Genomic DNA, 16,387 nt, shown 5'->3' with positions numbered 1-16,387 from the left:
AATGCATGGTCAGTGAAGCTGACAGCACCAAGCTCTCCCTTTACCATAACACCTGGAATAGTCACCTGTGATAAGCTATCACATAGGAAACATTTTTCAAATTTCATTCTCATTGTTTTCTATAATCTTGAAAGGTTCCAATCAACATTTATTGCCTTATTCTTTTTATCTCATTCCTTTTTGAATGTGTTTATCTCCTAAAATTTTATCTGTGATGGAGATGGGATGCCTGTGAATACAAAAGTTGCAGTGGTGGCAGCAGGTGGGGGGGGGCGGCCGGGGCCACCATGGTCTCCCCTGAGAGGGGGTGCTGTCTTAGGTGCCCCAAGAGGCCCTCGGGCAGCAGGTGTGGGGTGCTGCCAAAATACAGCTCCCCCCGTGTGGGCAGGACACACATGGCCTCCTGGCAGACAGGTGCTTGGGTGAGCCCGTTGCTCCTGATTAGTCATGAATGGCACCTGGTCTGGGCAAGTCACCCGCAGGAAGCCCTGAGCTGGCCACCATCACCCTGGGCAGTGGCTCCCGGGGTGCCAATAAGACCTGGGCCCCTCATTCTTTGGTGCTAACAGCCCCAGGTGAGGCTGTGGAGGAGGCCCTGGCCCTGGTCTGGTGTCTGTCAGAGGCAGGTGCCCAGTTCTTTGACTTGCTTCTCTGAATTGTCATAATTGTGCTGGAATTGTGCCAGAAACTGGTAGCAATAACAGCTCCTGGAAGGCCTGTGGCTGCTGAGGGCTGCCTGGTCCCCCTCAGGACGGCCGGGGGAGCCTCTCCAGAAGCACCAGCTTTGTCTGCAGGTGGACGTTGAAGGGGGGCAGTTGGGTCAGGTTCAGACTCACGCCTGTGGTCCCCACGACGCTGGCCAGGACCCGGTGTGTGTCCCTGTAGAGGGCCAGGAGCCCAGGGGCCGCCTCCATGAGGATGTGTGTGTACGCCAGCATGCCTGTCCCCGGCTGCACATCCTCCCTCTTGTCGTACCTGTGGGACGAGAGCCGGTGGTCCTGCCCAGGGCCCCCACGTCGCTCTGTCCCCCGCCCCCAAGGGGCCCTCACATGGCCTCTGGGAGGGTCGTGCTGTGTGTGGATCCTACCTCCAGGCGCTGTTGACTTGGAGAAACCGAGACACACCTGTCTGGGCGGCTGCCACGTCAATGTGCAGAAGGACATCTAGGAAAACCAGGCCTGCCGTCAGAGCCCAGGCCTGCAGTCGGAGCCACAGCAGTCCCCAGGCAGTGCCCCCAGCACCCACCTGTCTGGGGGGGCACCAGCTGGTGCAGCCTCTGCATCGCGACACCACCTGGGTAGTTGAAATGGGACACATACAGGGCCGTGGCCGAGTAGGCGGCATTCACCACGAGGTGTCCGATCACAAGCAGAGACCCCGCTTTGTACAGCCAAGACTTTTTATAGTTATTCAGCCTGAAAAAAGAATGGTTACACATCATAGGCAGAACGTGGTGACAATAAAATTAATCTACCTACAAAACATAGTAGGAGCGTAACCTGCTGTTCAACGTCACCAAGTCATAAAGAGTTCACCACCAAATTAGAGTAAGTAACCCGTAAAATTGGTTAAGACACTGCCTCAAGAATTGTCTGTGAAGTTCTACCCAAGATGCCAATTTAAAATTTAGATGAGATTTTAAAATATATATATATTTTTGAGACAGAGTCTCGCTGTGTCATCCAGGCTGGAGTGCAGTGGCACGATCTCGGCTCATTGCAACCTCTGCCTCCTGGGTTCAAGTGATTCTCCTACCTCAGCTGCCCGCCACCATGCCCATCTAATTTTTGTATTTTTAGTAGAGACAGGCTTTCACTATGTTGGCCAGCGTAGTCTTGAACTCCTGACCTCGTGATCTGCCTGCCTCAGCCTCCCAAAGTGCTGAGGTTACAGGCATGAGCCACTGCGCCCAGCCTAAAAATGTATTTTCAAACATTCCCGCCAGGCGCGGTGGCTCACGCTTGTAATCCCAGCACGTTGGGAGGCCAAGGCGGGCGGATCACGAGGTCAGGAGATCGAGACCACAGTGAAACCCCATCTCTACTAAAAATACAAAAAATTAGCCGGGTGTGGTGGCGGGTGCCTGTAGTCCCAGCTACTCTGAGAGGCTGAGGCAGGAGAATGGCATGAACCCGGGAGGCGGAGCTTGCAGTGAGCCGAGATTGCGCCACTGCACTCCAGCCTGGGCGACAGAGCGAGACTCCGTCTCAAAAAAAAAAACATTCCCAAGTGACTGTGTAGGTCAGAGTGCCACCCGCGCGGCCAAGCCCACTCCCAGCAGGTCTGTGAGTGAACTCTCTGGGACAGGGCGCCGCCGGTTCTCTCACAATCGACTATGCCGAGCTCAGGATCCTACGGCAGAGTTAGCAGCTGCCAGAGACCGCGTGGCTCACGAAGATGAGGCTCTTTATTAGCTGGTCCTTAACGGAAAAGCTTGCCAACCCTGGTCTAAACACCCTGAACCCCTGATAAAGACTCACTCTCTTCCAAACCCACCAGGCTCGTCGGAGCCCTCTTCTCCACAGGCCCTGCCCTTTGCTATGGTTTGGATCTGGGTCCCCACCAAATTTCATGTCCAACTGTGATCCCCAATGCTGGAGGTGGGGCCTGGTGGGAGGTGACTGGGTCATGGAGTTGGAGCCCTCAGGAATGGATTAGCGCCATCCCCTCCACGCTGTTCTCCTGATAGTGAGTTCTCGAGAGGTCTCCTTGTTTGAAAATGGGTGACGCCTCCCCCGTCCCTCTTCGTCCTGCTCTGGCCACATAAAATGTGCCTGCTTCCCTTTCGCCTTCCGCCATAATGGAAAGTTTCCCCAGGCCAAGCCGGAAGCTGCGCAGACACCAGTACCATGCTTCCTGTACAGCCCGCGGAACCGCGAGCCAATGAAGCCTCCTCTTTATAAATCATCCAGTCTCAGGTGTTTCTTTACATGAGTGCGAGAGCAGACTAGTGCACCCTTGAACAATCTCTGGTGTGGTTTCTGAGCTTGAGGCCCCACCTAGGATGACTGCAGCCTCCTAAGTGCCTGCCCCAAAGAGCTCAGCATTGCCAGGGCGTTCGCCCTTCGTTCCCGCCCAAACCTGGAGTGGGCAGTCACTGCGGAAAGCTCGCAATCAGAAACCTTCCACCCCCAGGACTGTCTCAAGGCCCTGGGCCCTGATGCCGGGGGAGACGGCCTGCTCTTGCTCCCAGGGTGGCCAGGCTGAGGACCTGACTTCGGAGGGGGCCTTGCTCTACCCTGCACCCCCTCATTTGGACGCCCCAAGTTTGTCCTCCTCCGGATAAGGCCGACTGGCACAGCAGGGGCCCTTGCATGGAGCAGCCCCTCACGCCCAGCACACCAGGCCTCAAAGACACTCCTGCCTTTGGTTTCAGCAGAGCCCCAGTTCACACTGGATATTCTTCCCTGCTGGAAAAGCCTGTCACGGAATACAATCCATCCGCGCCGCTCTCCCCGTCTTTCCCACCCTCTTTTCCATGACTCGGGCTGGGGTCTGCTCCTCCTCCAGCCCTGAGCCAACCCCTGAGACGAGAGGGAGCCAAAGGCACAGAAAAGCAGAGGCAGAGCTCCCAGGAGCCCCCACTGAGGCACGGCTACAGCAGCTGGAGGAGCCCCCAACCCAGGCACGGCCATGGCAGCTGGAGGAGGCCCCACCAAGGAACAGTCATGGCAGCCGGAGGAGCTCCCAGGCCCGAGGGCAGTGCGGGGCAGTCGGAGCTGGGGGGCACCATCCCCTCCCCTGTAACAAGTGTCACCGGAAAGCACCTGACCGCTGCCTGAGATCAGGGACCGCATTGTGGGGCTTCCTCCCCAGCCACAGTGGGCACCTCTCAACGCCTCAGGCCCCAGCCCTCCTGGCCTGTAGCCCTGCCGCCCCTCAATGCCCAGTGTGGCCTGAGTTGGCCTCCTGTTCCCATCAAGGCAGCAAGCTCTGAACGGGCACAGAGCTGGCCAGCCTCAGCCCCGGGTCCTTCTCCAGCACCCACAGGGCCAGCAATGATGGACTCTCCTAGGCCTAAGCCCCGGGTCCTTCCCCAGCGCCCACAGGGCCTGGCAGTGATGGACTCTCCTGGCTCCCTGAGGCTTGCGACACTGAGTGGCAGCCGTGCTCAGACCACCCCACCCTCAGCCCAGGCAGTGCCCTCCCCAGGCCCTGCCAGGCCCCCAGCTCCACCTCCATCACCTGCTGCCTGCAGTCCCTCCACCCAGGAAGCCCCCTGCCTTCCACAGGACCCTGAGCCTGGGCCACGCTGGGCCCTCTGCACCCAGCCATAGGCACCTCCCTCACCATCCCCCTCTTCCAGCCAGATGACCTGCCTTGACAAACACCCTCAACCCCAAGGCCCTGTCAGGATGGCCATGAACGTCCTTCCTCTATCTGACCTGTCGCCCTCAGAGCCTCCCAGGCCTGGCTGCCCCTGCCCTCTGCCGCTGCTACCTGTGTGAGTGTCCCTCTCCCATGACAGAGACTGGGACCGCTGGTGCATCACTACATGTGGACCAGTCACCAAATTAACCCAAGACAGAGACCACCTGAGCACGCCCTCTGTCAGCACGTCGCCAGGCCGGTCCCATCCCATGCAGCCCTCAGGGAGGTGAGAGGACTGGGGTCACCCTCTTTTGACATAAGCGCCTAGTTCAACACGCCCTGTGTTTATCTTAAAAAATAGCCCCAGTGGCTTACACCTGTAATCCCAGCACTTTGAAAGGAGGAGGCAGGAGGATGGCTTAACCCTCTAGGAGTTGAGGGGTGCAGTAAGCCATGATCGCACTGCCGCACTCCAGCCTGGGCGACAGAGCAAGACCCTGTTTCAAAAATTAAACACACACATACATCCCCCCAACAGTAAATCAGTGAACCTGTTTCCAATGAAACTATAAAAATGCATGTCACAAAAAGAGCACTCACAGGTAGGAGCAGCCTCTGGCAGCCGTGATGTTGAGCATGGGGAAGGCATAGATGATGAAACGTAGCTCCTTGTGTGGCAGGAGGGAGTAGAGTGCCACGAAGCCCAGCGCCAGCACCGTCAGCGCGTGCATCCTTCTGTCTACCAAGCCCAGGGGGACGAAGAGCAGGCTGCAGCCCAGGCCGCGGGGCAGGGCTGAGTAGAAGTACCACAGCAGCGGGGAGGTCTGCGGGCTGGGTTAAGGAGGCCAAGCACCTGTCCACGCATGAGCCCGTGGGCTGGGTGGCAGGGTCAAGGCGGAGAAGACGCCTGAAGACAGTTGTGGTGAGAGATGCAGCCTGGGCCATGGCTCGCGTGCACAGACACCACTCAGGCCTCAGGCCCCCTCCTAAAAGACAGAGCCCAAGCCACAGCTCGGCTGCGTACATACCACTTGGGCGTCGGGCCCCCTCCAGGCAGGACCAAGGCAGCAAGGGCCACGGAACGTTCGCTCTCTGTACCCTTTTCTTCACTGTTAAAAACAGAGGGTCGGCTGGGCGCAATGGCTCATGTCTGTAATCCCAGCACTTTGGGAGGCCAAGGTGGGTGGATCACGAGGTGAAGAGATCAAGACCATCCTGGCTAACATGGTGAAACCTTGTCTCTACTACAAATACAAAAATTAGCTGGGCGTGGTGGCATGTGCCTGTAATCCCAGCTACTCGGGAGGCTGAGGCAAGAGAATCACTTGAACCAGGGAGTTGGAGGTTGCAGTGAGCCGAGATCATGCCACTGTACTCCAACCTGGCGACAGAGTGAGACTCTGTCTCAAAAAAACAAAAAACAAAAAACAGACGGTCACGGGTGACATACAGGTTGGGGATTCGTTATGCTATTCCATCTATGTGTGTATGTTTGACATAATTCCTAAGAAAGTGCTTTTTAAATGCAGATTGTCCGGGCCGGGCGTGGTGGCTCACACCTGTAATCCCAGCACTTTGGAAGGCCGAGGCAGGTGGATCACCTGAGTTCAAGAGTTCAAGATCAGCCTGACCAACATGGTAAAACCCCATCTCTACTAAAAATACAAAAATTAGCCAGGTGTGGTGGCGTGCGCCTATAGTCCCAGCTACTCCTGAGGCTGAGGCAGGAGAATTGCTTGAACCAGGGAGGTGGAGGTTGCAGTGAGCTGAGATCACACCACTGTACTCCAGCCTGGGTGACAGAGCGAGACTCGGTCTCAAAAAAAAAAAGCAGATTGTCCGAGGAGCAGAGGAGAGGGGCTGGGGTAATCTGGGGCAGGGCTGTTTCCACAGGACTGAGAGAGGGCAGCCAGGACCTCACCTCCCATGGCCAGCATTTCCCAGGAGCAAGTGGGAGGGAGGGGCTCCGTCCTGACCCTGCAGCCACGCTGCACAGAAGGGAGAAGCAGCTGCTTCCACCGCCCAAGGAGGCCCAGGAGGTGTGGCTGGAGGTCCCACCCATCGCCCTCCTGCACGGACACTAAAGGATACCCCCCAGTTGGAGCTTTTGTTCAGGACAGTATTGTACCAAAGCACCTTTCCTTCCGGCCATGTGAGCTGCTGCCAAAAATAAGAGTCCACAGCAACCGTCAGTCCTGATAAAATAAAATAGAATTTCTCAGTCACAAACACAGCCATCAGTAAACATCCCGCTACAATGCAGCCGCCATCACTACAGAAACTACAAGCTGTTTTCATATAAAAGAGGTTGGGCTGGGTGGGAAGATGGCTGGAGCCTAGGAGTTCAAGGCTGCAGTGGGCCACGATCATGCCGCTGCGCTCCATCCTGGGACAGAGCAAGACTATCTCTAAAACGAAGAAAGAAAAAAGACACTAACTATGTTGAGGACACCACTGCCCAGAACCACCGCCTGGCGCAGGGTCAAGCCGCCCTCCGCTCTTGTGGCCTCCCCCAGCCCAAGGACAAGGGACAGACCAGTGAACAGGGGCCCCTAAGGTACAGGGTGGGGCCCCCTGGAGACCCCCAGGCAGGGGGCTTAGGATCGAAATGTTTTAACACTGCTAAAGTTAGGGTCATTTTATTTCATGGGGATGAAAACCTCCCAAATTTCTCTTGACCTTTGTAAAACAAGGCAAAACAAAATCCAGTTAGAAGCATCCCACAGCGACTGACTTACCTAAACAGAGGATCCCTGCTGGGATGGCGTGGCGAAGGGCTCTGACCACAGAAACCTTTCGGTTGCCCAAGGCCAGCAGCAGCAGGAGGCCCAGGAACAGGCACAGCTCCGCCCTGAACACGATGATGGCGAAGGCTGACAGCCAGATGAAGCGGGCCCACTCGTGCCGCAGCCAGGCCGCGAGGGCCAGCAGGACTGCAAGACAGCGTGGGAGGGTGCTCGTCAAGACACAGGGCCCACCCGGCCCAGAAAACACCCGGGGAAGTGAAGGGTGATTCCTTTTCCTATTATAAAAGCCACACGAATATCCCAGAAAACAAACTGCTCAGAGCCGCCCCCCGCACCCATGCTGTTGGCCAGGAAGTGTGTCCCAACCCAGCATGGAAAACAAAGAGCCCGGTTTCAGGTCACAGACAATCCTGAGGAACCCAGCGGGCAGTGGCCATTACGGGGCAGGCACTGCCATCAGCTGCATAGCCCCGGACTCAGGGGAGCCCCTGCCCGGCAAGGCGGGTGTGCAGGCCCGGCCGGCCGCTACGTACCTACGGGCAGGGCCAGCACATTGGGCAGTGTCCGCGTGCAGTAGAACATCAGGTGGAACTGCACGGCCGTCACCCAGCAGAACATGGTGGCCACCATGGCCCCAAACTGCCGTCTCACTTCCTTTTGTAACGTCCAGAGTCCAAAAATCACGCCGAGTCCAAGCACTCCTCTAACTAAACAAAGACAGTGACAGCACATGAGTCTGCAGTGGAGGAGAATCCAGTGGGTCCTCCTACGTGGGTCCTCCTACGTAGATCTTTCTATGTGGATCTTTCTACACAGATCTTTCTATATGGATTTTTCTATGCTGCTGCAACGCCAGCTGATGGCTACGTCACGCAAAGCAGCCTTGAGGGCATCGTCTCCATGTGGAAAATAGACATCTGGCCCCAGGTCCCCTGTGCTCCTGTCGGGAACTGAGGACCCTTGCGGGGGCTGCTCTCTGAAGCATGAGGGAGGACACACAACTTGGAGATGCCATGAGCTGAGCCCTACACTAAACCAGAGACCCCACCGGGCTGTGGCATCTCCAGGGGCAATGTTTGCAAGGGCCAGCTCAGACCTTGCTCTAACCAGCAGCCATGAGGAGGTGGGACGTGGCAGGAACACAGGCTCCCAGGCAGGAAGGGGGTCAGGACCCCTCTCCCCATTTGACAGCAGGAGCCACCTCTGGGCTGGTGGTCTGATGAGGAGGCGGTGAGGGGGCAGGTGTGCCCAGGACAGTACCCAGCCGACCACACATCCTCACCGTGGACCGGCCTGTCAGCCGCTGGCAAGAGAGGCTGAAAACAGGAAGAAAAATGAACTTCTGGGTGGCTCTTGCCACCTTTCCAGAAGGCCAGAGGGACTTCGAAGCCCCCATGTGAGAAGCAACTGGGTCCAGGCAGCTGTGGGGGCCAACGGGCAGAGATACCCAGGCACTGCCAAGGGGGCCACAGATGTCTGAATGCTGGACCTGCTGTTCCCAGAACACCCCGTGTGCATACCAGGCATTTTCTTTTCACTGATTGCTGGATTCGGACTGCAAATGTCTTTTTTTTTCCTTTTTAAGGACAGAGTTTCCATCTGTTGCTCAGGCTGGAGTGCAGTGGCATAATCTCAGCTCACTGCAACCTCCACCTCCCGGGTTCAAGCAATTCTCCTACCTCAGCCTCCAGAGTAGCTGGGATTATAGGCGCATGCCAACACGCCCGGCTAATTTTTGTATTTTTAGTAGAGACAAGGTTTCCCATGTTGGCCACGATGGTCTCAAACTCCTGACCTCAGGTGATCTCCCCACCTCGGCCTCCCAAAGTGCTGGGATTACAGGCGTGAGCCACCGCGCCCAGCCTGAATGTCTTAATAGGACATTTTTCACTGATACTCATGAGTGGGTCTGGCTCCAGCTGTTGTATTTTTGGTGCTGGAATTTCCCCTGGGCTTTTAAACAATTCACAGACCCTGGCAAAGCCCCGCTTCCCCTTTTTCTCATCAGGTCCATCCCCTGCATCTCTGTTCTTGGTTTTCCATCTTCCCAAATGCCCAACAATCTCAACCCCATGCCCAACAAGGGTAGCCTCGGCCCCAGGATAAGCCTCGGCCGCGGGATCACCCTTGGCCCCGGGATCACCCTCGGCCACAGGATAACGTGGTCTTCATCCAGAGAGGAAGGATTTCGGCCTGTGGCAGAGGCTGGGGGGGCACTAGCAATTCCAGGTCACTTTAGTGGGATCAGGAAGGACACAGGGTGGGCTCCCGTTCACCGGCTGAAGCTGCAGCCCTCCAAGGTTCTGTCCAGCTGGAGTCCGACCAGCTCTGCACAACCTCCCAACCTCTCGCTGCCACCCCTGGAATAAGCAGAAGCTTCCAGGGGAGTGTGGACTCAGCCCCAGAACTGCCTGTGGACTTCCTTTCCCTGGCTCGTGGCCCCCCAACTCCTCCCCATCTGGGGCTCCCTGACACCTCCACAGGACATGCACGGCTTGTCCAGCTGTCCCCGTGCCATGGTGGGTTTCCGTTCCCAATCTGCCCCTTCAAGAAGCAGAACTGGTCCTTCCCCAGGAACATGCTGCTTCTTGAAGCTCTCCACGCAAGCTGGACTGACTTGCTGGAAGCATGTCTGGGTATTAAAAGCAATAAAAGTGTACTGAAATGAAAAAGTGGTGATTGCTGACTTTAAAAACTCAGCTTGTGTGACTGGGCGTGGTGGCTCATGCCTATAATCCCAGCACCGTGGGAGGCTGAGGTGGGACAATCACTTGAGCCCAGGAGTTCAAAGCTGTAGTGAGCTATGATTGCACCACTGCACGCCAGCCTAGGTGACACAGCAAGGCCCTGTCGCAAAAAAAAAAAAAAAAAAAAAAAAAAAAAAAAAAAAAATCGGTTTTCAGAACAATATGTACAAAACGTTCTAATTTTTTTTTTTTTTAAAGTCCTCACGTGGGCACAGAGAAAGACCCAGGATTTGCACACAGGGCCTGCAGTGGCAGCCTCTGGGAATGTGAGGTTTCTGTTTGTAACGTTCCCCGAGGCAAATGGTGCTGCTTCTGCAGGAATAAAGGCTGTTGACCCCATGGGGGCTTGCCAGGTGAGACAGGGGCAGCAGGCTCAGGTGGCGAGAGCTGCCTCACAGGCAGGCGGCATTTCTCTTGTACCTGCCGTCACCCCTAATTTCACAGTCAAGAGTGTGGAGGCACAGAAGGGCTGGCTCAGATGTCCCAGGCCTGACCTGAGCGCCTCCTCTGAGCCGCCATGCCACAGTGATCGAGGGCAGGCAAGACTAACAGACAGCGTTCCTGGGCAGGAGGGACCGCAGCCTCGCTGAGGTCACCGATGACACCCCAGTCCCTCACTCCCTCCTCCTTTGTTGAAGACCCCCTTACCTGTTAGCTGAGAGTAAAACTTGGACATTTCTAACAGCGAAAGCACGTAAACCGCGGGGCTGGAGAACACCGCGATCACCACTGGCCCGAGGAACGTCCTGGGGACGACTCCGGGGAACTCGAGGTGGTCGTACTGCGAGGAGAAGGGCAGGTCAGTGCACTGGGGCCCTGCCAGCTGGTAACAGGAGGTTTTCCCCGAAGACAGCAGGGGCCCCTCACCTGCTCCAGGTCTTGCCAGTGGTAGAGCAGGTCATGTGTGGCCTGCAGGTTGAAGCTCTCCTCCACTTTGGTGTAGGGACAGGTGACCAGGTGGACAGTGGCTACGGCCACCAGCAGCCCCAGCAGCAGGTGCCGCCTGCCTGATGACCCCTTTCCAGCCATTCCAGTCTTTCAGCTTCACGTACCTTCACAGGCCAACGGTGTGAGACACCAGCCGTTAGCACTGCCACTCCACGCATGCTGGAAAAGTGGAAACAGATTCCTGAGGTTCGAAAGTCATGCTTGCGCTCATGTTTGGGAGATCTGGGGAAAGGGTTAGCAGGAACTCTCTGAACTACTGTCTTAGTCGCACTACTACAAATCTGAAAACGCATCAAGATGGAAAGTTCAGAGAAAAAATCACACTTGAGAAGCTTTCATACTGTAACCAGTGATCTGACACTTCCAGCTCCGTGAATGTTTTTCTGGGGAGAAGGACCTCAGTCGCAGAACCCTGAGTCTGACCAGGCCTGGGCCACGAGGGCGATGGAGGGTGGTAAATGGCCCCTGCCCCCCAGTCTAAATCTGGCAGGAGAGTCAGCAAAACCAAGGCTCGGCCCCGAGGGAACCAGCTGAAGAAGACGGAATGGGAGGCTGAGGGGTGCTGGTTAGCTGGGTGGGAGGCACCAAGCTGGAGAGTGGCAGACAGGGGCCCCAGGAGGGCAAGAAGCTGAATGTAGTACAGCTGCCAGGACATAGGGCTCGAGTGGCCAGCAAAGCCCCCGCTCCCAGGAATGGTGGGATGGGGCTGTGGACGCCTGCGCTGAACCCCACCCTGGGGGCTGGGCGAAGCCATGGCCGGCTTTCCCAAAGGTGGCACCACACTGGCCATGAGCCTGCATGTGAGCCTGGGGAGACTGGCAATGGGTCCCCCAAACACTAACAGGACAACCTCAGGGGCCTGTGGCACGGAGCTTCCTGTGAGGCCAGCAACATGTCCAGCTGCTACACGTGAGAGACTGAGGGAGGGGAGGGGGCAAATTCTTCACGTTTCTGGATTCTTTTAAAACAGGTTTGATTTTATTCAATCCAAACCAGAAGGGCAAGAAGCAAAGGGAGAGAGAACCCCACGGCTTACCATTTATTAAAACTACTTAAAAAAAATTTTTTTTAAGAGACAGCGTCTTACTCTGTCACCCAAGCTGGAGTGCAGTGGCGCAATCATGGCTCACTGCAGCCTCAAACTCCTGGGATCCTTTTGCCCGGGCCTCCTGAGTAGCCGCAGCTACAGGTGTGGGTCACCACACTCAGCTAAGTTTTCTTATTTTTTGTAAAGACAGGGTCTTGCTTTGTAGCCCAGGCTGGTATGGAATTCCTGGCTTCAAGCTATCTTCCTACCTTGGCCTCCTGAAGTATTGGGATTACAGGCGTGGGCCACCATGCCCAGCCAAAACTATCTTTTGATCAAACGGAAAGTTAAGAAGTCTACAAAGATGGCAACCAAAGGAAAATCTGTAGATTAGAAGGAAGAGGAACCCTATTTGATATGGTGGGCAGGGGGTGGAGAGAAGGAAAAAAGAAAGCTTTAATATTTTTACGGAACTAAAATGGTATGCAGCTCTTTCCTTTGCCAAATATAAAAACCTGGGGCCAGGTGCGGTGGCTCATTCCTGTAATCCCAGCTCTTTGGGAGGCTGAGGTGGGTGGATCACAAGACCATCCTGGCCAACATGGTGAAACCCTGTCTCTACTAAAAATACAAAAATTAGCTGGGCGTGGTAGTGCACGCCTATAATCCCAGCTACTCGGGAGGTTGAGGCAGGAGAATCGCTTGAGCCTGGGAGGCAGAGGCCGAAGTGAGCCGAGATCACACCACTGAAATCCAGTCTGGGCCATAGAGCGTGACTCCGTCTCAGAAATAAATAAATAAATAATAAAAAATTTTAAAAAATAAACTTGGTATCAAACAAAGAGAAAGGTCGAAGGACTAGGTTAGGAATCACTAACTGAGGGAGGGCCCACTCAGCTGTCTCCCACTTGCTAAGACACAAGCTTTTTGACGGTGGGGGGTTTTTGATGCTGGATGATTTTTCCCACCAGTGCAGCCTCAGCACCAAGGACAGAAGCCAGCCGCTGTGGCCTGAAGGCTGCCTCTCTGCCACCTCCCCTGCTGGACTCATCCTGCTGGCAGGGCTTGCTTGGTGGACTCACTGCTGAATCAGTAAAGCCTGCTGCACAGTAGGCACTCGACAAGGCTGCTGAAGAAGAAGTCGGTAAAAACTCCTACACGGGGATCCCATCACACCAGCTCACATGCTTATTAAAAACATGTTCCAGCGGCCGGGAGTGGTGGCTCATTCCTGTAATCCCAGCACTCTGGGAGGCTGAGGCGGGTGGATCACGAGGTCAAGAGATCAAGACCAGCTTGGCCAACATGGTAAAACCCCATCTCTACTAAAAATACAAAAAAATTAGCCGGGCTTGGTGGCGTGTGCCTGTAGTCCCACCTACTCGGGAGGCTGAGGCAGGAGAATGGCGTGAACCCAGGAGGTGGAGCTTGCAGTGAGCTGAGATCGCGCCACTGCACTCCTGCCTGGGCGACAGAGCAAGACTCCATCTCAACAATAAAGAAATAAAATAAAATAAAAATATGTTCCAACGGCCAGGCATGGTGGCTCACGCCTGTAATCCCAACACTTTGGGAGGCTAAGGCAGGTGGATCACGAGGTCAAGAGATCGAGACCAGCTTGGCCAGCATGGTAAAACCCCATCTCTACGAAAAATACAAAAATTGCGCCACTGCACTCCAGCCTGGCGATCGAGTGAGACTCCATCTCAAACAAAAGATATGTTCGTGCTTTGATTTCTAGAGGGGATGACAGAACACTCACACATGACTTCCTGCTCCTCTCACTATCATGAGAGGAAAAAATAAGTTCAAAGAACGGGCCAGGCGCGGTGGCTCACACCTGTAATCCCAGCACTTTGGGAGGCTGAGGTGGGTGGATCACAAGGTCAGGAGTTCAAGACCAGCCTAGCCAGCATGGTGAAACCCCATCTCTACTAAAAATACAAAAATTAGCTGGGCATGGTGGTGTGCGCCTATAATCCCAGCTACTTGGAAGACTGAGGCAGGAGAATTGCTTGAACTCGGGAGGCAGAGGTTGCAGCAAGCCAAGATCGTACCACTGTACTCCAGCCTGGACAACAGAGCCAGACTCCACCTCAAAAAAAACAAAAAGAAATAGGAAGCAAGCCAGATGTGTTGGCTCACGCCTGTAATTCCAGCTACTCAGGAAGCAGAGGCCAGGAGTTCAAGACCAACCTGGGCTACAGAGCCAGACCCCATCTCCACAAAAATAATCCCAGCTACTGAGGAAGCTGACATAGGGGGGATTGCTTGAGGCCCGGAGTTCAAGACCAACTTGGGCTACATCATGAGACCCCATTTCTACAAAAATAAAAAAATAAAATGGAATGGGGAGCATCTACCTGCCAAGATGTGGGAGGTGCACACAGCAAGTGCTGCTTGGCAGGAACCCCTGACACGGGCAGTCCCCCCTAACCCCACTCCACACCTCTCCACCCAGGGGATTTCCCCAGCAAGGAAGAGCTCAGCTGTGGGGTGAAAACATTATGTGCTGACTCTGACACTCCTGGCAGGCCCCTAGCACCTCCTCGGACCCAACAAGGTATGCCTTCTGCTGATGACCAGCACAGCTCACTTCTGAAGGCATAAGAAGACCAAGGGTGAGTCTGGATTCTCTGCCAGGAGCACAGGAAGACCAAGTCGACACCAGCAAGCACGAAAACCACGACGAACCCCCAACCGGGCGAGGGTGAATGGACGCTGTCCTGCAGTAGCCCACTCTGCTGGGCAGCAGTTGTGGCTAATCTAAGTGACTCGTGCCTCGGGAGCACTCATAGGTTAAAACGGGCCCAGGCCATGACACTTTAAAACGGTGGTTTACAGAACAATGGCATCTCAGATTAGGGAATGACCTGCAAAGGCCCTCTTGTCCCCATCAATTCAGATTTTAAGGCCTCTACCGAAATTGATCAAATCAGGCTAGGCATGGTGGCTCACACCTGTAACCCTAGCACTTTGGGAGGCTGAGGCAGGCAGATCGCTTGAGGTCAGGAGTTCGAGACGAGCCTGGCCAACATGGTGAAATCCCGTCTCTACTAAAAATACAAAAATTAGCCGGGCCTGGTGGTGGGTGCCTGTAATCCCAACTTAGGAGACTGAGGCAGGAGAATCACTGGAACCTGGGAGGTGGAGGTTGCAGTGAGCTGAGATCATGCCACTGCACTCCAGCCTGGGAGACAGAGTGAGACTCCGTCTCAAAAAAAAAAAAAAAAAAAAAAAAGTAAAGAGAAACTGGTCAAATCAGATGTTACTAATTTTTTATTTTTTAAATTGAGACGGAGTTTCACTCTTGTCGCCAAGGCTGGAGTGCAGTGTCATGATCTCAGCTCACTGCAAAGTCCACTCCCGGCTTCAAGCGATTCTCCCGAGTAGCTGGGATTACAGGCATGTGCCACCACGCCCGGCTAATTTTTGTATTTTTTTAGTAGAGACGGGGTTTCACCACGTTGGCCAGGCTGGTCTCGAACTCCTAACCTCAGATGATCCGGCCGCCTAAGCCTCCCAAATTGCTGTGATTACAGGCATGAGCCACCGCGCCCGGCCCAGATGTTACTATTACTAATAATCATTAGCCTGTCAGCAGGAAACACAAATGATCCGATGCAAATCACACCTGCTGCCCACCAAAGACCAGAAAAAGCCGTGTTATCTGCACTCCTTCCTTCCACAGGCAGGAGTTCTCTGAAATCCAGACGCTGCACGTTTTATTTCCCTTAATTTAAACCCGGGGTTCCTGAACATGAGCGAGTGTTCATCACCTCAAGCGCCTGTAGAAATGCAGATCTCCAGCCCCCAGAGACCCTGAGTGGACCCCAGTCCCAGCTGGAAAGTCCAGCCCCCAGGTGAAAAACCCATCCCCCAGGTGGGAGGTCCAGCCCCAGGTGAGGAGCCCGGCCCCAAGTGAGAGGTCCAGCCCCGGGTGAGAGGTCCAGCCCCGGGAGAGAGGTCCAGCCCCCGGGAGACAGGTCCAGCCCCCGGGAGACAGGTCCAGCCCCCGGGTGAGAGGTCCAGCCCCGGGAGAGAGGTCCAGCCCCCGGGAGAGAGGTCCAGCCCCGGGTGAGAGGTCCAGCCCCAGGTGAGGAGCCCGGATCCAAGCGAGAGGTCCAGCCCCCGGGTGAGAGGTCCAGCCCCGGGTGAGAGGTCCGGCCCCCAGGTGACAGGTCCACCCCAGTTGAGAAGCCCGGCCCCAAGTGAGGGGTGCAGCCCCAGGTAAGGAGCACGGGGCTGTGACGCGTGGACATGCGCGGTGACGCCTCAGGAATCCGGCGCCAGCGCCAGCTCGGGTCGCGCCCTCGCCCGCCTCCTCCCTGGTCTCGCCGCGCGCCCGCCTGAAAGCCCCGGTCGCGGCAGCGCGCACTGACCTCCGCAGCTCCCGGCGGCGTCCTTCGGGGCGCGGCTGCCTGGGCCGGCCTCGCCAGGAAGCGGGACGGCGGAAACAGAACAGAGCGAAGTCCTTGCCCGAATCTAAAGTGGCTACCGCAGCCCCGGCCGCTGGGGCCGCAGAGACCCTCTGTGCCCTGAGTAAAGATGGCCGCCGCGGGCTGCGCGCGAGGGGCGGGGCGCGGGAGGCGGGGTCGGACCTGCAC

At 55.8% G+C, this 16,387-nt stretch overlaps 1 protein-coding gene across 4 annotated transcripts; it reads right to left on the bottom strand.

Annotated features, from left to right (window-relative positions):
• Nucleotides 1–115: 115 nt before the first annotated feature.
• ALG12 (ALG12 alpha-1,6-mannosyltransferase) lies at nucleotides 116–16,347 on the bottom strand. Of its 4 annotated transcripts, none has more exons than XM_030815326.1 (10): nucleotides 16,163–16,347; nucleotides 10,673–10,912; nucleotides 10,454–10,586; nucleotides 7,592–7,765; nucleotides 7,050–7,244; nucleotides 6,403–6,719; nucleotides 4,912–5,135; nucleotides 1,246–1,415; nucleotides 1,088–1,163; nucleotides 116–975 (listed from the first exon to the last, which is right to left on the bottom strand). In XM_030815326.1, the coding sequence occupies exons 2-10, from the start codon at nucleotides 10,832–10,834 to the stop codon at nucleotides 747–749; spliced, it is 1,680 nt and encodes a 559-aa protein (XP_030671186.1). In that variant the 5' UTR covers nucleotides 10,835–10,912; nucleotides 16,163–16,347; the 3' UTR covers nucleotides 116–746. The 4 variants fall into 4 exon arrangements, with proteins under 4 accessions (XP_030671186.1, XP_030671187.1, XP_030671189.1 ...); XM_030815328.1 differs by having other exon boundaries at nucleotides 128–975; nucleotides 6,403–6,506; XM_030815327.1 differs by lacking the exon at nucleotides 7,592–7,765.
• Between the last annotated feature and the right edge of the window lie 40 nt (nucleotides 16,348–16,387).

This window comes from Nomascus leucogenys, chromosome 7b, assembly GCF_006542625.1.
Source record: "Nomascus leucogenys isolate Asia chromosome 7b, Asia_NLE_v1, whole genome shotgun sequence".
NCBI classification, from domain to species: domain Eukaryota; kingdom Metazoa; phylum Chordata; class Mammalia; order Primates; family Hylobatidae; genus Nomascus; species Nomascus leucogenys.
This window is presented reverse-complemented; position numbering and strand designations above follow the sequence as displayed.

What these genes read in the sequence shown, in the direction of transcription:
- ALG12 (XM_030815326.1), bottom strand. Translation starts at nt 10,834, where the DNA reads ATGGCTGGAAAGGGGTCATCAGGCAGGCGGCACCTGCTGCTGGGGCTG. An exon ending in ACTGGCAAGACCTGGAGCAG is followed by an intron (nt 10,587 to 10,672) that starts GTGAGGGGCCCC and finishes TTCTCCTCGCAG; the next exon opens with TACGACCACCTCGAGTTCCC. An exon ending in TGTGCTGGCCCTGCCCGTAG is followed by an intron (nt 7,245 to 7,591) that starts GTACGTAGCGGC and finishes GCTGTCTTGCAG; the next exon opens with TCCTGCTGGCCCTCGCGGCC.